At 29.0% G+C, this 19,710-nt stretch overlaps 4 protein-coding genes across 13 annotated transcripts in view; 1 reads left to right on the top strand and 3 right to left on the bottom strand.

Moving 5' to 3' along the window:
- Wdr62 (WD repeat domain 62) overlaps positions 1-7,483 on the bottom strand; it is a 132,621-nt gene extending 125,138 nt beyond the window's left edge. The window contains exon 1 of the mRNA XM_089176528.1: positions 7,191-7,483. The gene's annotated coding sequence lies outside the window, so the exon portion shown is untranslated. The remainder of the gene's footprint in view (positions 1-7,190) is intronic.
- Positions 7,484-7,651: 168 nt separating this feature from the next.
- Syt20 (synaptotagmin 20) lies at positions 7,652-12,908 on the bottom strand. 6 transcript variants are annotated; one of them, XM_015315895.2, is made up of 11 exons: positions 12,509-12,721; positions 11,634-11,697; positions 11,175-11,341; positions 10,047-10,166; positions 9,861-9,949; positions 9,654-9,782; positions 9,362-9,559; positions 8,579-8,731; positions 8,374-8,494; positions 8,122-8,294; positions 7,652-8,046 (listed from the first exon to the last, which is right to left on the bottom strand). In XM_015315895.2, exons 3-11 carry the CDS (start codon positions 11,314-11,316, stop codon positions 7,837-7,839), a joined length of 1,335 nt encoding a protein of 444 aa, XP_015171381.2. In that variant the 5' UTR covers positions 11,317-11,341; positions 11,634-11,697; positions 12,509-12,721; the 3' UTR covers positions 7,652-7,836. The 6 variants fall into 6 exon arrangements, with proteins under 6 accessions (XP_015171381.2, XP_089032651.1, XP_015171383.2 ...); XM_089176525.1 differs by having other exon boundaries at positions 11,634-11,694; XM_015315897.2 differs by lacking the exons at positions 11,634-11,697; positions 12,509-12,721 and adding an exon at positions 12,791-12,908.
- Positions 12,663-17,343, top strand: snsl (snustorr snarlik). 3 transcript variants are annotated; one of them, XM_015315903.2, is made up of 6 exons: positions 12,698-12,791; positions 15,342-15,475; positions 15,955-16,035; positions 16,217-16,344; positions 16,532-16,684; positions 16,923-17,343. In XM_015315903.2, the coding sequence occupies exons 2-6, from the start codon at positions 15,415-15,417 to the stop codon at positions 17,124-17,126; spliced, it is 627 nt and encodes a 208-aa protein (XP_015171389.2). In that variant the 5' UTR covers positions 12,698-12,791; positions 15,342-15,414; the 3' UTR covers positions 17,127-17,343. The 3 variants fall into 3 exon arrangements, with proteins under 3 accessions (XP_015171390.2, XP_015171389.2, XP_015171385.2); XM_015315899.2 differs by lacking the exon at positions 12,698-12,791 and adding an exon at positions 13,059-14,704; XM_015315904.2 differs by lacking the exon at positions 15,342-15,475 and having other exon boundaries at positions 12,663-12,791.
- LOC107063800 (uncharacterized) lies at positions 17,254-19,148 on the bottom strand. 3 transcript variants are annotated; one of them, XM_015315892.2, is made up of 3 exons: positions 18,210-19,148; positions 17,919-18,081; positions 17,254-17,595 (listed from the first exon to the last, which is right to left on the bottom strand). In XM_015315892.2, the coding sequence occupies exon 1, from the start codon at positions 19,070-19,072 to the stop codon at positions 18,284-18,286; it is 789 nt and encodes a 262-aa protein (XP_015171378.1). In that variant the 5' UTR covers positions 19,073-19,148; the 3' UTR covers positions 17,254-17,595; positions 17,919-18,081; positions 18,210-18,283. The 3 variants fall into 3 exon arrangements, with proteins under 3 accessions (XP_015171378.1, XP_015171379.1, XP_015171377.1); XM_015315893.2 differs by having other exon boundaries at positions 17,984-18,081; XM_015315891.2 differs by having other exon boundaries at positions 17,254-18,081.
- Between the last annotated feature and the right edge of the window lie 562 nt (positions 19,149-19,710).

Raw genomic sequence — 19,710 nt, 5'->3', positions numbered from 1 at the left:
ATAATAGTTATAGTATCAATATACAACCAAAACCGATATCGATATGAATGAGAGCTATTGTACCATAAACAGCTGTACCATTTTTCCAATTTTCACAGCTGTTTTAAAAACCAAAACCAGTATTTATTAAACAGTATTTTTTCAAATACTGATTAAAAGAATCATTTCCTTTTTTAAAAACTACATAGAACCTAAACTGGATAAGTATTAAAAAGAATAAGTTTCACTGTAAAGTAACGAAGAACCGTAAAACAATATCGATATGGGTGAGAACACTAATGTACCATAACACAGAGGTAATATTTTTCTTTTTATTTCTTAACAATCTCCTAACTGTTTTCAATACCTAATCAAAAAATCGTTATTTTTTTTCTAAGAAGCCAATAAGAACTTCGAATATAATTTCTATCACAATAAGAACGGACTCCATTAAAGGTAGAAAAAATATTTTCAATTATTAACACTTTCACAACCGCTGACACCAATGTGGTGCCATAGGCAGGCCAGTCGTCGTACGCCGGTGACACTCATGTGGTGTCATTGGTAGGCCAGTCGTTATTTGCCCGTACAAAAAAATGTATAAAAATATATTTAAAAAAAAATATATATTGCCGGCCACTGGCGACGTTTCACTGCGCAAACTTGCGGTTGTGAAAGTGTTAACATATTCAAAATTTGTATTTATAACAATTTAAAATAATAAAATAATGTCTTAATCCAACGAATTAATTTTCAATAATTCTAATGTTAAAGGATGTTAATAAGTAACACGAGAAAATCGATAAGCGGTTTTCACGCTAATTGCATAGAAAATGAACAATGCATCAACGGTAGAAAGTATTTAAAGGTGTCTAGACTTGCACTTGGAAAATTTCTCATGCACGTGCCCCGTGTCTTGAATATTTCCAATGCATTTCGCTACTTTTCTTCTTTTTTTTCTTCTCAACCATTCATCATAGAAATCGTTGTTAAAGAATCATGCAAAAAAATACATTTGCATAAGAATAACGAACGAGAGAGTGTCTCGAAACGCGTAGGTTTAAGAAATGAGAATGTATCGATATAATATACAACGGAATGATAAAAATAAAATAAAAATGAAATAAAAATACAATTTTCTGGAGGTAAAGAAGAAAAAGAAGAAGAAGGAGAAAAAACAAATACTTGATTTTTGTCGAGCTTAAGGAAAACGATTTCAAACGGGTAGCAATACACAGGTTAGTAGAAAAGGGGTAGTAAAGGGGGAATTGAAGTTTGCTTTTCGTTGGACATTATCCAGAAGCTTTTAATTTGAACAGATCCCTCGGCCGAATTTGCTTTTCCTCATTACTATGACTCTTCGAGCTTAAACTTTGAGATGTATTTTCCTTTGTCGTATTGCCACTACTTTGAGAAACGAGTTTTCCTAAAAATTCTAGGAAATAGCACACGAGGTCTTTCGTATTTTGTTATACGTATATTTATGTGTACCTTTTTATGTGTTCATAGTTTATACTATACAAGTCAAGGTCTGCCGAAAAAAAAATCATTAAATTCTAAATATATTTATAGAGTTGAGAAGTTAGATTGTTCTTAACGGTAGATGTTGCTTTATGCAACCTAGTTTGATTGTTGTTATCTATCGATTTATCGAAGCAAATAATTCCTTGTTACGCTTTGAACACTGTCTTTACCGAAGTTGTACCGCTCGGTTTCCGGGATGTTCACGTTCGAACGATTACAATTGTACAGATACATAGATACTTCTTGTTATATATACATTAACAATAAAGATGATATATATTAGATAGTTCGGAAGGTTCTTACCAATTTAGAAATAAATTGAAATATACAATTGTTGTCTTAGAAATTTTATTCTAATATATTCTATTTCTATATAATTTTATTATATAGAAATAGAAATTTTCTTTAAAAATCGGTATAAACTATTTCGAACAATTCAATATTTTTATAAATATAATACTAAAATATGAAAGTACTTTCTCTCTGTAAATTTTTTTCAAAATACAGACTTATTTGTACAATTTAATATTCATATATTATTTATATATATTTAATTTATATATTATTATATTTAATTTCATATATTATTTATATATTATTTAAATAATAAAAAAATAATTTATAAACTTATTGTAATGCATACAAAAATTTAACAAAAAAATAAATAAATAAATAAAATATTAATATTCTTATATAGAAATGAAATGATTTACTATACAAAAGAAATTCAAAGAAGTAATTTAAATAAAGGACAAGAAGTAAATATTATTATTAAATAATCTTATTGGATAGGGATATTCTAACAAGTCTGAATTATCAAGTTCTACTCTCCTACTAACAATGGTGCGACAAACGAGAATATTATCTTACCGGTAGACTAACAGCGATCAAATTACCTAGCTGATAGCAGATAGATGATAATAGCCAAGCACGACGACTCCTATTGACGCTAATTACGAATGAGCATCCAAGAGAAAGAGAGACGTACTGAGAGTACATATATATAATACATATAAATAAATATATATATATATATATATATACACAAGTATACACATATACTATACTACTGGCACTTAAGTAACACCCTCGTGCTATCTTTCAGTTAACTAGCATACATTCAATGGCAACAAAGTGACTCCGTCCTGTAAACTTTCAGTGAAGTTTCGACGCGTTTAAATGACATGTGTTTATTTATGCTTCTTTTTTTCCCATTTCTTTTTATTTTCCTTCTTTCCTCTTTTCAAATCATCGCACGATTATTTTTAGTTACTGCAGCTCGATGAGTAACACGAATATCACATGTAACCACTTTGAAAAGGTAACGATTAAAAGTGAAACGATTGAAATCATGCGAACGTTTAATATATGTATACAGCATACTCCATATACTCGATTGACATGAACTCGCACATACGCATACACACAGATAAACACATGCGTACATTCGAGTTGTAAAACCCCTTTGGACTCGGATCGAACGCATCTGCGGCACCATATGCGCGCGTCTCTAATACACATTTTCGAGTCTTTAAAACTGTGTTCAAATATCTGTCTCTCTCTCTCTCTTACTTTTTCTAACTGTCGTTCAAATATATTACTTACATTAGTTAACACGCTAACACCTGCGAACTCTTTATTCCCTATGTCCTATCATTTTATTAGGATGGAAATTTACTAAATTGACGATACAAATTTTCCTTTGGTCTATGCATACATATAATTTTTTTTTTTTTACTGTCTCATATATCACATATTTATGTATGTACACATATGCATGTGACAGTTCAGACTGTTACTAGAAATATCTTTTTCAATACTTGCAATAATTACTTCATATATATATATGTAGATGTATAGTTTAAAAATAGAAATAAAAAAAAATGAATAAATAAAACAGATGACAATTTATTTTTAATAATATCTTATTTATTTATAAATATTTTTTTTATTTTATAAATAATATTTTACTATTTATAAAATATAAATTTTAAAATATTTTTATATATGTATGAAAATTAAATAATAAAATGAATACAGAATATCTAAACTTATTGTTAATAATTGTTATTATTATATAGTACTTATTACTATATAGTAACTTATACTAGTTACTATTATAGTAACTTATACAAGTTAATAATTGTATTAAATAAGTTTTATTAACTTATTTCCTTTAGTATATCCCTATTGATCTCTAATCACCGTAAAAAAAGAGAAAAAAATATTCGAAATTTTCACTAGTGTACGTCGAAAGACTCAATTAAGATAATAAGCGATATAAAACGATTATCTTTCGGGGGCGTTAACAAAGATAACGTTGAGGATCGTGTTTTAAGGTGTTTCTAGTCGAAGAATATATAATCTTTTCTATGTATCCTCTAGGCTAAAATTATCTTTTACAACTCGCGTCTACATTAGTATTCCGAGCAAAAGCAGACGTTCTTCTGGTTGAGCGTACCGCATTAACGAAACATGTATAGTTAAACCACTGCCTAACGCATGCCGCTCAATAAGCATGCTTGCCACTTTCCCTGACCAATGAACGCGTACCTACTACCTTCTATTATTTTAATCTTATTCCTCTCTCGTCTTACGCAGAAACGCGAGATCTATGTTTTAGCTACTTCAAAATATCTCATAAAAATAAAATAAAATAAAATAAGATATAAAATCTGGCCAATACTATAGTGCGTTTGAAAGCTAACATAGTGTAATTAAAAAAAAAAAAAAAAATAAAAAAAGTATAATATCTGTTTTATCAGTCAACAGTAAATAGCGTCTTACGAATTAACACTAGATATACCAGACCAATCATTTTGACTGGTCGGGCCATTTTAATTCAAAATTTCTACTTCATGTAACATTTGAGTTTTATATAAAAAAAAAAACATTTGAGTTCTGTAAATAATTAAGAGTTTTGTTATTTAAAAATATCTATAAATTCATTTATCTATTAAAATTATTATTGTTAAACAATTTTGTTATTTTTTAAGAGTAAATAATGACTGGAAGCCTCAAAAAGCATTTTTTTTATACACTAGTCATTTTGACTAGTGTGGTAGAAATAGGTATACTGAAAATGGTGGTATATCTAGTGTTAATGAAAATAAATAAACGAAAACTTCGATAAATTTGGAAATTTTAATACGAAAAAAAAGGGAAAAATTCGATTGGTAATAAAATTTGGGATTTCTATAAATATAGATGATTAATTATTGAAAAAGTTGTAAACAAAAATAATATAATTATAATTATAATATTTTTCTATGTTGCATTAGAAGGAAATAAAGTTTATCTATAAAACAAAAAACAAAAATATGATTTTTTTCCGGAAAATTTTTATTCAAAAATATATCTATATCTCGGTTTCTAATCTATCAAAGCTCAAAACGCACATTCGTCGAACGTACAACGAAAACCACAGCTCTTAACAGACGAATCGTCTAGACGTATACCGCAACAACACAACACGCGGCTTAATAGCCTTTCACAAACCCGGTTAAGTCCTCGATTTCGCGCTAACGCCACTCTCTTCTAACCTCACGATGGATTCAACAAAAAAAATGAATGAAAGAGAAAGAGAGTGTCCTTGACTCTACACACTGAAGTATTCTCAAAAAAGACTTTATGAAATAATTAACTCTCTCGATCAAAATAAAAAGAAACAAAAGTAAATTACCTTAAACATTAACATATATACAATTCTTTAAGTATTATATAATAAATATATACACATTAAATATTTTCAGTCTTCTATAAGAATAATTTGAACTTCGAGCCGGAAATTGGTAGAACGTGTTAATATAAGACTTATTAAAAAAAAGTATATTATAATGTTTATCTCTCGAGTTACAAAAAGATAACTAGAGAAATTAATTTAAAAAACTTATGAAAGCGATCTTATTAAGTTTCAAGGTTGATGAGTAAAGGATTCTCTTTTTTTTTTCACCTTCTTACATTTTTCCAAGAAAGTTTATTAAGTCGACTAACCATTCGCTTAAACGACGATCTCCTAACACGTATAATAAATTCACTTTGGTTCGGATAAAAGTTACTGAGAAACGTGAGTCTTAGTCGTCTTCTCGAACGTTCCTGGACTTGTCTAGAATCAACTAGCAGTAGGTAGCTGATATATATGTATGTGTATATATATGTGTATATATATATATATATATATTTTTTTTTCTATTATGAGACTTGACAAACGAGTCGAACGAGCCATTGGGGTCCAATATCACCTGAGGGAGCCGGCATTTGGAAATTCGAGAGTTGAAAATGTTTGAAAGTTATTCCACGTGTTCTTTCGATAAATTCATTTAAAGAAGAAAAAGAAAACCGATCAAAGGATGATCTACGACCTATAAATCCATAATTAGAAAGGAATTATTCTAGAATGTTTACTTTGACTAATGCGAAAATAAATTCATTAATCCTTTATGGACGAACGACACACACACATACACACAGTGATAGATTATATTATAAATTGTATGCATTTAGAAAATTAATTATATATATTCAGCAAAAATTATACATAATCTATTCCTAAAACAAATAATTAGAGTAATTAGTCTCTAAACAATCGAAATATGAAACCATTGATCACACTTTGGTGTCCAAATATTTTCAAGAGTCACTGTATGCATTCAACATAAGCCATCAGTATAGCTGATTAACTCATATATGCGTTCGGCATATTAATGCTGGTCTTAATGCTAATTAATACTAAATCAATATCTAATAAAAGAAAATAATTAAAATAATTAAATATATTTTATGAATATAAAATCTTTATATTATTTAACAAATAATGCTAAACCTGTATTAATCTATTGATGCAATGTTCAAATAATAAATTCAACATGGTACATGATTCAGTTTGCAATGGATTAAGAATTACCCTTTTGTATTATTTAATTTAACCGTACAAATGCAGATTTACGTTCAAACGATCAAACTTGACAGATTATTCTTAGAATAGTGACAAATAAAGAATTTACCTTTCCCAGATCGTTGACTCACTTTTTTCGATATTCGATCAAACGTCATCTTACGAGATCGTATCTATCTACGCTTTCCTCGATAACGATTATTTCCAAGTAAGTAGAATTTCCGATACAGAAATCGCGAAGCATTGTTTATACCGATTGTACACGTTTTAATCGTATCGAGTTTGCATCCTACACAGTAATCATATAATCGGCAAACAGAATGATCAGCGAACCGTAGAGTTTAACAACAGTATTCTGTCGATATTTGAAAGGAGAAACGAAGTGGAAAGAGATGTTAACGAACGCCCGCCATCAAACGCGATCCTGTCATTTTTGATTGGTCGCTTTGAAAAAGAGTAAAGAAAGCGCGTCGCTACTTGATTGTCTAGAAAACAAAAGAAAGATGTCTGTCCATAACACGATTGGTTAACTTGGTCAAAATAAAAGTAGACATACAAAAAAAATAGAGAAGGGGATCCTTTTCTTGTATCCTATGTCTCCTTAGTTACAACAGTAGTTTCATAACGTTAGAGAAAATTCAAATAGTAAGGGGGAACCGAGAAGGCGGGACTTTCGAGGTTACGTTTCTAACGTAACGGTCATTGTATACGAGTATGTGAAAGAGCAACAGAGACAGAGGGAAAAAGGTTACGTTTATTCCAATTAATTGAGACTTTGTATGTGTACACTTACGATTCAATTCTTGTGGCACGCTTTGTCGCCACCGGTTGCCAGAATCCAGCTAGCACAGGTGTGTCCTTGCATACACCAGGTGGGATGATAACAATGCCAATAAGAATAACGATAAAGGCAAAATTTAGCCGATAAAGAAATGTCAATGACTATTAAAGTAGACGACGACAACGACGACAACGCAACGAGGAAAAAGATCGAACACACGAGACACACACTCACAGCCACAAAACAGACTAAAGCCAGAACGAAAAAACAACCATCCACCGCGCCGCCGCCGAGCCAACTGGCGACGCGAGCCGCAACACGCTCTTGTCGCCCTCTATCGGTAGAATTGATCTCGATCAACGCGCCGCCACTTTTGTAACCACAGACGCCTCTTTTACCGGCGCCAAATTTGATTCCTTTCTCTCTCTCTCTCTCTCTCCCTCACTCTTATTTTTATTTTTAACTTATTAGAATTATTTAGTCAATGTGTGGTTTTTATTTTAATCTTTGGATATTGACAAATACGTACCTATATACAAAGTATAAATACGTGTTCTTTTATAAAACTAACAATAAATTATCATAAACAATATATAAAATATTGTTTAACTGTTAATATTATATCTCTTTTCCTTAAAAATTAATAACAATAACTTCTTTATTTCAAAGTGTGCCAAATGTTGACTAGTTTTCTCGGACTTTGTAAAATCAAAAACCAATGTAATCTTTCCATAGAACCCCTTACTCCTTTTCCAAGCGCAACCTTACCAATAAATATATCATCGGCTTTTTTGTATGAATTTACCGAAGAATCCTCGCTATCGCTTGGATTCTCGTTATTACTCATTGGTTCATTTTTCAGCGTAACCTGAAAATCATCTCGTTTAAATTTACTCGGTCTTATTTTGTTCAGAGGGTTATTTCGATCATCAATTATACGTGCCTTGCTGCATAAAACAATTAAAAATTGCACGGAATCCAATTGATCATATGCCACATCGAAAGTCAACGTTTCATTGAATTCCGGTTGAGCAACAGCGTGTAGCGTTCTCGTTTTCCTCTTCTTCAATTTCTTCCCCGTCTTTCCATTCAACATCAGTACTCTTACATATGGATCTGGAAAGCGTAGAAGATAGAATTTCTCGATCGACATTTAGAAAGTTACCTGTTGAAATAAATGAGAAGCGTAACTTACAGAATTCATTTAAACTTGGTACAAATTTGAGTACTTTAATGTTCCGTAGTTCCATTATGTTAATTGTCAACCTCTGCGCCGTAGGCAAATAGCTTACACCTAATAAAATTTTGCCAAATTCCTACAAGACCAAATTATTCTGTTGAAAATTCATCAACATTTGCTAAATCAAATATAAAATACAAAATAAAATATATCCTTATACCTGACAGGATGGTTTCATTCTATAATTGAACACATGTTTTTCAGGACTTTTAAATATTATTTTTACATCCTTGACTGCCATTTTTAATGAACACAATTCAGTGTGATTGGCGTATCTATCGTGATCGTATGCTACAATATCTAAAATCCATTCCTGTTGAAAATAAAATAAAATAGAATAAAATAAAATAAAATAAAAAACGATTAAAAAGTAGCGACAAATAATGAACCTCCCAATCGGAAAGATGTTAAAGCGAGCAACGAAGGGTGCCTGTGATTGGCAACTTGTTATACAGACAAGTGTGATCAAATAATTTTCAGGAGTCAGCGAAAGGAGCAATGTCCAAAGCAATATATGTATATAATATTTCAAGTATTCTCGATTTCATTGGCAAACATTTTCATTACATTTCGTGTTAACTTATCAATGTCAAGCCTAACAAAGGTAATAATTTTTTCACGAGTTTTAACGCTTCTCCAAAACCTCTTCAAGTCCATTATTTTTAATGACTTATGTTTCGTTAGCATCCTAACGAAGTTTGTCATTGAAATTTCGTGCGAAAAACAGAAAGTAAATAACTACGTGTATTACCTACGAAAAGATTATACTACTAATACAGCTTATTACTCTTTCTCTCTCTCTCTCTCTCTCTCTCTCTCTCTCTCTTCTCTCCCTCCCTCGCTTTCTTTATTTTTTTATTTTTCATGACATACTTTAAGCGTAACGCATTATAAGAGGATATAGCAAACGGTAAAAAAAGGAAGAACGATAAAACGAATATACCTTAACTTCTTGCGGTTTAGCATTGGCCACCACAAAAGTTTCCCTGTAAATCGGATTAGCTGTATGTCTGATGCCCCTTGTTCTGAAACTGTGCAATTTCATTTGCTTCCTGTGGCTCCATGATTGCTTCACAATATTTAAAGCTACGTAAGGCTCGATCGTGCAATTGTATTGTTTCGGTGGAAGACTGGAAACCGCCTACAAAAACCAATTATATTCGTAATTACATTTTTATATTCGACTATCTATCAAATATAAAACTATTGAAAACATTTTGTATGTATATCAATACCTCAATACCGACGACGAACTTTCCTGTTATATCATCGCAAGGAGGCAAATATTGTAAACTCAAAGTCAATTCTGTAGGAAATGCTTTTTCTTTTTTATCACTCTTTCGTTTTTCAATCTGAATAAGATTCTGTGGAAAAAATAATATGATGGATACTTATTTTTCCAATGAGTACAGAGTATAAAATTTAATTGATAGTGAATTTACCACCATTGAAGAAGTTTCGATGTTCTCAAATTGGCCAGACATTGAGTTGACAGAATTAGTTTGAAATTCAACGTTTTCACTGATCGTTCCTATAAACATAAATATATCTTTTAATCAAAACATTCCTTCTTAATATTAACTGATGTATTTAAATATACTAAAAGAAGAAATATTAAATCGTTATACCATTGTTATCATTTTCATAAAGACTTCCTAATCTCCAAGACCTGTAACTCACACCATTTAATTTTACGTTCTCGTTACTTTGTCCTCCGCTTCGTGAAAGAGCTTTCGTTGATTTTTTTTCTACAAATAAACAATTTATTATCCATCTTTGAATAACATATAAATTCGTTAGATATATTTGTTAGAATATATCATGAAGTAAATATAAAAGTATAAATAAATACACCATTACAATCTTAATAAATTGAAAACTATGTGTCTGTGCAAGTATTGTTCATTATACGTACTTGTCGAGTTGCATAGTTAATTATGTAATCATTCAAAGGAAACGGAAAGTACAACGATGACGTATACTACGTACATACTTATTCATCCCGTGATAAAATGAAGGCGTAATCAGCTTTGTCTTGACTTTATCGTTCGCTATTTCTTTGTTGATATTTCAAAAACGTAATATAAGAAATAATAAGTAACTCGACAGATCCAATTAAGTATACAATAATTTACAAATATTATTAATTATGTATACATATTAAATATATTTTATATATATACAGTTTCGTAATACGTGACATTTAGTTCAGGAGTGGACAGAAAATACAAAATTGAAGAAAAAGATACCTATACAAATGTATTCTGTTTGATCTTATTTAAAAGTTATAATCACTTTTGTTTTTCCATAATCCATGACAATTTGATATTCATAAAAGGTGCTTGAGATGACAGCTTTCTTATATACGTGCTCGAAGTTGTTCAATACTGGTAATGGATATCGAAAACAGAATTGTTTTCCAATAACCTCGAAAATAAAAATCTAATTACGCACTTATTACTTTTAACACTTCGTTGATCGATTATTTTTTTAAGAATTTATCCCATGTCACCGGCTATTACTTCGTAATTGAATTGAAAAGTAAAACAATATAAGTAATTTTTAATAAATTTTACTTATTATTAGACTTTAAATATTTATTTTATTATTTGTAAATTTTTTTAAATATTTGTGTCACCTGTTCACGCCTGAAGTAGGTCCTATAAATTACGAAACACCCTGTATATTATACGTATATATTTACTTGATATGTAATAAATCAAAATATTGTATATACGTATATATAAATATCTTACTACATCTTCTTGTACACTCGTAACCGATACATCCAGGTGTTAAGAAGCAGGCGGTAATAAGTAACACAAAAAGGACAACTGTTGCAACAATGGCGATCAATATAATCCGGCCCCATGGGCCAAACAGGCCGGCGTCCACCATTCACTACGATCCTCAGGTCAAGGTCCTTTAATACAGAGATCAAGATTAAGGAAAATTTTCTTACAAATTTAATCTATCTTTTTATACATATATACTATATATAATATTTGTATTATATACATTTTTTATATAAATGAAATTCATATAAATATTATTAGATATATTTAATATATAATAAATTTATTTATTTATTTATTTATTTATCATTTTTATATATATTTTTTTCATGTACGTTGTAGAATTTTAAGTGAAAATCCTTGTTTGCTTCGTTTAAAATGAAAAAAAAGAAAAAGAGAAAAAAAATACAAGTAACTCACATAAAGTTATTTCCGGTACGTTATCACTTCACTCTTTAGTTTTATTTCTTTATATCATATTCTGCTGATAAAAATAATATTCACGTATATTATGTGTTTTATATAATTGTCCTATTTTCAGGCAAATTAATAGTTTACAAAGTACGTTTAATCCCACACTCGTAGAAGTTACGCGCAACTCTAACGAGTAGCCGGTAAGTTTAAAAAAAAAAATATAGATGAAGGATGGAACGCAATTAGAGAAAGAAACGATAAAGAAAAAAAGAAATATATAAAGAAGAACTGGCAACAAGTGGAGAACACTTGTGTCACCAAAGTTTCGCGAATTCCCTCATAATCCGTATAGTTCTTTGTATCCGTTGTACGAAATCGATTAGAAAAACGATCAAATCGATTCTATCATTCCTTAATTTGAAACGATGAACAATCGTCAAGGATTTTCACATTTTTCTAACGAAGTATTTATAAAACGATGAATCAGAGACATTATATCGCATGGTCACACCTGAATCCTAATTAAGAAGGAACATATAATAACTAAAATAAAGAAAAAAAATAATAGAAATTATTCATATCGAGTAAAGAACATTTAAAGAAAAAAAAAATACTTCAATTATTACAACGATACACGTATATGTTACATAAATAACGTACTCTCTCAACTATTGTACACACGTCGTTCCACTTTTAATGGAAAATATAACGTAAGTATAACGATATTTCACAGTGCTAATCATCGTACAAAACCAACTTCCGCGTGACAAACCGTAAGCATGAACTATTTTTCTTTATTTTTTTTGTTTTTTCACAAACACTCGTCACTCCTTAGAAAACGATCGATAAATCTATTCTTCTTTTTTTTTTTATATGATTACCTTCTTCTATGGGACTCATCCGTACAAAGATTAAATCCCATTATGACACTGACACGTTTTCTATCGTTTAATCATTGAGATGCATTATAATGCACTAAGAGAACAAAGTTTTTTTCTATGTAAGTAATATATGTATGTACGACGTAAGTAATACGTCTGTAATGTGACCAATCAAAAGGAACGAATTGATCAACGTCGAACGAACGTCCTTCGTCGATACTCCTCGACGAAATAAAAAATACGTAGAGACAAATGCAACGTGTACCGTACAACACGACGTACCGTAAGTATTTACGGATGGAGAAAGAGAAAGAAAAAGAAAAACGTATTGCACGTTACATTCGTGTGGTCCCCTCTTCGAACTTCCGTGCACCTTCGCGCCTATCTATCCTTTTCCGTCTTTATCCGCAAACCCACACATACATATACAGATACATACACACATATGAATATCAGAGAACGATACGACGTAACACTTTTGTCATTAGTACGTGTGTCATTTTCATGTGTGTGTGCGTGTAAGACTATGCATGTGTTGTTTATGTTTCTAACCGCCCAGAGAACAATGCCACGCGTAGATTTATATATATATGCATATGCGTATGTGTACATTATATGTATATGTGTGTAACTTAACGAGGAAAGCACGTGTTATCGTTGATAATGCAAAGCAAGTATGGTCTCTTTCGTATACACTTTTTTCTACATTGAAAATTTTACGTTAGACGAACTAAATATTTAATGTTTAATTTCTTTGATTATTTTTCTTTGGTATTATTTTTTCTTCTTTATTTTTTATGAAGTTGCATTAAATTCGATATATACGATTGAGAATCACTGACGCATTTTTGATTGATTTTTTTGTAATAATTAATTATAATGAATTTTATTCCCACGACTTTATCTTAACTTTGATTGTTTACGAATGAGAAAGCATTCAATTTATAAAGTATTCGCTGGTTTCACTTTTCAATTCTCATTCGTTGATTTAATCGAGCCTATTTAGCAAAAAGAAAGAGAAAGAAAGATCGTTCAATTCTTGATAATGATTACTCTCTACCCACGCTTTCCATAATTTTTTCCGTTTTCCTTGATTCGAACACCAAAAAAAAATCGTGTGGGTTAAAAAGAGAGAAAGAAGAAGAAAATTCGCGAATGCGGATGTATAAATACAAATTTTTTACTTTAATAATATTTAACGATGCACGGATCTTTGAATATTTTTAATGACAAAACACTATTTAAATAAAATAAAAAGAAACTAAAAAAAAAGATCGTTATATAAAATTATAAATAAAAACTATGGGGTATTTCTCAAGACTATCCAGTTTATCAAGATCGATACAAAGATCACTGGAACGAGTCTGTATAATTATGATTGAATTATTTTTTATTGAAAATTCTAGTTCATCGTATGTATTATAAAACTTACAAGAATGTACATAAATACATCTCATAAATATATCTATATTTATGTAATATATAAATATCTCATTTTTGACCTATTTAAATATATTATTTTATAAATTTGTTTCTTAAATATTTAATTATTATAACATACAATATACAGGGTGTCTTTCAACTGATGGTACAAAGGAGAAGTATAAAAAAAAAAATCTAAAATGTAGAATAAAATTTGTTTTAGTGAAAAATAAATTTAAAACTTCATCAAATACGTGCGTACTTAATTAAAACAAAATTAATAATTACTCCCTGTTAACCTTTACTATCAGTTACAGGACGTATTTTTATATATGTTATAAGAATCCACATACAATTTAAAATGCATGCTAAAAAATAATAACTTTATATATAAGCATAAAATTATATATTTAATTATTCAGTTATGACGACATATCTTCATATATATGTCAAAAGATCGATATATAAATAACGTATATAAAATTATATAAATATAATAGAAAACAAAAAGATAATTAATATTTAATAGATAGCAACTGTTTCGGAGGGTCAAATGTAGAAGAAAGAGAGTTTAAGACGTCAATATCGAGTGGTTCTTCTGTTGTTGACCTCAATCCCCGATCCACGTCCGTCCTTTCACTTTAGAACTTCTTCCCGGACACTAAACGTGGTGTCGAAGAACTTACCTGTACATTCTGTAACGATTCAGTCTGTAACTTAGTTTACACTGGTACGCTGTGCACGGTCTCTCTGGCTTTTACATTTCACTTTCACGTAAGTTCAATCATTAGAGATTGCACGAACGTTCGAACGCGAAAATGATTCGTTTGCAAATTATCATTTCTGTGGTATTTAAAACGTTTGTTTATATCGATCTGTCCTATTTAAATTTTACATAAATAATAAAATAAATATAAAAGATCTTGTGCGATCTGAAACAAAATCAATCTTTCAAAGATTTTTATATACATATGTAACTTAATTTGTTAACGAAGTGAGAAAGTATCCAAAGGAAAAGTCATTTAAGTGTATTTATTTAGTGAAAGTTGTGTTAGGAAATACCATTGCTTCATTTGAATAAATTTTGTGAACATCATAATGTGTTAATTTAAGCGTCCTTTTAATGTAGAACGCTTACAAAGTTTTAATTTTTTATATTTTACTAAAACACCTTGACCCGTTTCTAGTTTGCGAAATATACTAATATCAATAACATTGATCAATAATTTTGATCAATCAGTGAATTGATATATGATCTACGTGAGTTTAGTTGAAAGTCTGTTAATCTACGATTAATAAAAGATATTTATCTATCGATCCAAAATAATTGACAAACTTGTAAATAACTTTCATTCATTAGAACAAATCTTCGAAAAAGTATATTGGTTATAATTGAAATTTTTATTTTCAGTGATCGCGAAAAATGGAACAATGCATTTATTGAATACCTAAAAAAATATCTAAGAGATTAAACGCTTTAGGCGATGGCTACATTCGCTAAGATCTCGATCATAAGACTGAGCATTATAATCATTCTATTCAACTGTAAGTGCTATTTGTTATTTCATTGCAAGTGCAATACAAACAAAAAATCTTTATTACTTTGATCATAACGTTAAAAAAAATTTACAACCATCAAAGCATTACCAATGTGTACTATTTTCTCTTTTGAATAACTTATCTCGTAATTATTTAAAAAACAAAAAAGATAAAAAAAGAAGCTTATGGAATCAATGAATTAAATCATACAGAAAGATCAAAGGATAACAAATCGTCTCTGTGTACTATTATTTTCATTAATTCTTCTCTCGCAGTACCGGTTGAAAGGTGATAAGATCAACGCTTGTAATTTCTATTCTGTATGATGTAATGATAGTGAATAGTGTAACGTAAGACTAAAGTAACAACTCTTAAAGTAAAGTGTATTCATCTTTCTCTCTTTCTCTTTTTTTAATCTCAACAAGTATCCACTTAACGTTTTGAACCATTTATGGAACTCCACAAGTGAAAGAAAATCTTTTCAGATGCAACGAGTCTGATTATACCGGAAGAACTTCCTACGATACTTTCACTAATTTATTCTAACATACCACCGATAAAGAAAGGTAAGTAAATACGGAAACATGTCTGTTAATTTCATATTCTATCGTGAATTGAACCAATACTTTCACCTACTACACGTAATTCTAATCATATGTTAAAGACTAGAATATAACATTTCTAATCTGTTATTACGTATCCTCACTAATTTATATCTAATATTATTACTTTATTTCTAATGACAAGGAACGGACTCGAGACTAGGCATTGGTTTCCGGCTTGGTGAACATGCTGATTTTCAAGTTCTTCTTGAATTAGGACCTCAAACTGATACCGATCCGATCGGTACCAAGGATTCCAAAAGACGAAGAGATGTAAGAAATATTTTGATAAATATGACAGTGATTACAAGTTAAACAAATTGATTTTATGATTTATATGATAATATTAATAATTATAGTATATGAAATAAATTATCGTCAAAAATAATTACATAATACCATAAAATTTTAAAATCTAATGTTTTAATTACATACGATGTTTTGTTTTTTATTTTATCAGGCGATGTACATGGCTGCGATGAAGGGAGAATTAGGCCCTTTAGCACAAGCTATAGCAAAATATCAAACTGAACGTAGAATACATGAAGAATTAGAAAAGCTTAAAAAAGTTGAGGAAAAAACGAGAATAGCTGAGAAAGAGGATACTAAAAATGTAAGTAATTTTTAAAAGAAGTGACAAAACTTCGATACTTCTTAAGGATTAACGAAAGTGATGCAATTTTCTTTTCTTGTAACTAATTAATAATTAGTAAGTTACTTAATAATTAATTAATTTAATAATAATATTATTTTAATTTAATTTTTTCATTTCGTGCAAATGTTAACATTACATTTTTCTAATATCTTTTTGTTTTTATAAATACTTGATAATTAAATTCTGTGTATTCTAGGATACCTCCAGCGATTGGTTGATGAAGTGGAGTAAAGAAATGTCGAAGTCCTCCACGAGTGAAGTGCCATTGAAACGAATTTCTACTGAGAAAATGTCTTTAAATACCAGCGGTAGCAGCAGTTTGTCACATCAGAAAACACAATCTACTACTGCAAATAAGGAAAAACTAGAAGAGCTTAAAAAATTGTACAAATCACAATGACAATTGGTAATAATAGACAAATTCATTTATAATAAATTGCTTTATGTTATAAAACAAAGATATTACCTGTAATAAAAAAGGAAAAAGAAAAACAAAACAAATAGTTTCATATAAAAAATTTCACACATAACTTTGATTTTATTTATTAATAAATCATTTTCTACACACAAGCAACAAAACTAATATTAAATTTATAATATAGCTTAGGCAAAGGTGATTTTTTAATTGGTCAGATATATTCATGCGTTAAAAATTTCTTTCTTTTTGTAAATGCCTATACATAATTATTTTAATTAAAGCTATGCTAATTGTAAGCTGCATCCGTTTACATGATAAATATGTTATTAATATAATCTAAAGAAAAAATGTAATGTCTTGATGATAATGACCTGAATACAAATAATAACAAATACATACGTTTTCTCTGATTACTGCAAACATGAATCCAGGAAAGACAGGCAAAACATACCTGCGTACAATATTTTAGTAAATTACTAAATCGCAATACATGATACATATTAAACAATCTTAATAAATTATATATATATTTGATTTATGTATAAAACGAATATTTGTTTAAAATATATTTTCAAAACATTTCATTCTTATGCTTTACGATTAACTTTGATATATCTCAGGTCCATATTTTACATTAAATTTGTACCTAATGTAACTAAATTACATTTATGAAATCTTACTGCCCTGAGCAACTGTATTTTATAAATTTTGGATGTATCATTATATAATAAAATTTATATAATTCGTGTAAACTATCAATAGCATTTATGTTACCTATTTGTAACAGATTTAACACTTATATTCGATAAGGGATTTGACCGTACAAAAAGTGCATGTACCAAAAGTAAATATCTTCATTGTAACTCCTGCATTTAATACTTTGGATGCATGTTCAATTATTCAAACATCTTCATTGGTCAGAGTAATAAATTATTACCTAAAACATAAAAACAATAAATTATTTTCATTTTAAATACATTGCTATAATTGTAATTTTATGTTAGAGCAAGATAAAAAGTAGTATATAAGAAATAATTATAAGGTACATCTTTAAATAGATCTTACATTAAAATATGTAATGTAACTATATTTTTGTATTATAAATTACTCTATTATAGAACATTATTATAGTAAAATCTTTAAGATTGATCCACATTATAAATATCCTCTTTATTTTGTACTCCTACTATCTTCCTTTTAGTATTCTTTTTCCTTTTATTAGTTGTTTTATAATTTTTAACAAGTCTGCGTCTTTCCATACCACGTTTTGATCTCTTTTCGCTCAACCAAATATTTTCAGCAGATACATTTACTTGTGTACTTTTACGTGTTCTTGTTGCTATAACAGATTCTTCATTTTCATTTTGATTATTAACATTGCAAACTTCATCCTTTCTATTCATATTTTGACTATCTTTTTTTAAAGCGTCATTTTTACATTCTTTATAATCCTCTTCATTTACTTTTATGTAACAACTCTTCAATCTATTAGTTTCTTCTTTGATATCCATTGTCCCATGCTCTGACTTATTGCTTTTCTCTATATGATTATATTCTTCTGAAGTTTCAGGATTAAATTTCTCTTCGTATGATTCATTCTCATTTGTTACGTTATCTATTTGTTCCTCCTTTATAACAATATCATTTGTTGAACTAATGCCTGAATGATCCTTCTTATCCTCAAATTGTATTCCTTTGAACCTTAACCATTCTTTTAATTGTTCATTTTCTCTCTGTACAAAATCAGTATCATATCTTATTAAACATAATTTCTCACGCAATGCTTCCTTTAATTTTATTTGTTCCTCATTAATTTGTTTCATTAATGTTTCCATTTCAGGATCAACAATCTTTATATCCATCCAAAGCATATTCGTACGTACATGTTCTATGTTAGAATATTTATTTTTATTCTCTTCAAACGCCATGCTGTTGAAACAGAATACAAGTACAGCTGTTAAAACTCAATACATTTCTACGACTTCTTTATGTTTGGCTTGTCATTAAATCACGTTCTTTATTACCGACGTAATAAAAAAATACTTGAAGAAGATTGTAGCGCCACTACTTGGTAAAACAGAAAATTGTATATCTAAAAATTATTTCTTTTATATTTTTTAAACATAAAATAATAATAAAAACATAATTTAATGAGCTTGATAGTACTTGCTTTACATTAAAATGACATAATTATTAATAGCAAATAATATTAATTGTCCAGATGACATTATCTGGAGATCGCTACGTACGGAAATTCAAAATTTTCCATTTCTTTTTTATTTTAATTAAACATTAGGAGTGTAAATTGCTTTTATTTTTATAACTTATGAATAATTTAATAATGAACTTTAAAAAAGTTAACTATTATCTCTACTTTTTCTTACACAACAGTTTTCTATATTACCGACACGATTTTATTCTGTTGATAATTTATCTTCATAGATACATAGAATATCTCAGATGATCTAGAGTTTACTTTAATATCAATCAATGAGAACATCGTACAGAAATTTAATCTATTATATTATCATTTTATCACATGCGCTTTTAAAAACTTATTTTATAG

This window comes from Polistes dominula, unplaced genomic scaffold (genome assembly GCF_049000335.1).
Source record: "Polistes dominula isolate Pdom_NZ unplaced genomic scaffold, Pdom_raw_medaka contig_25, whole genome shotgun sequence".
In the NCBI taxonomy this organism is placed as follows: Eukaryota; Metazoa; Arthropoda; class Insecta; order Hymenoptera; family Vespidae; genus Polistes; species Polistes dominula.
Note: the sequence above shows the minus strand (reverse complement) of the source record. Positions and strands in the feature narration are given on the sequence as shown.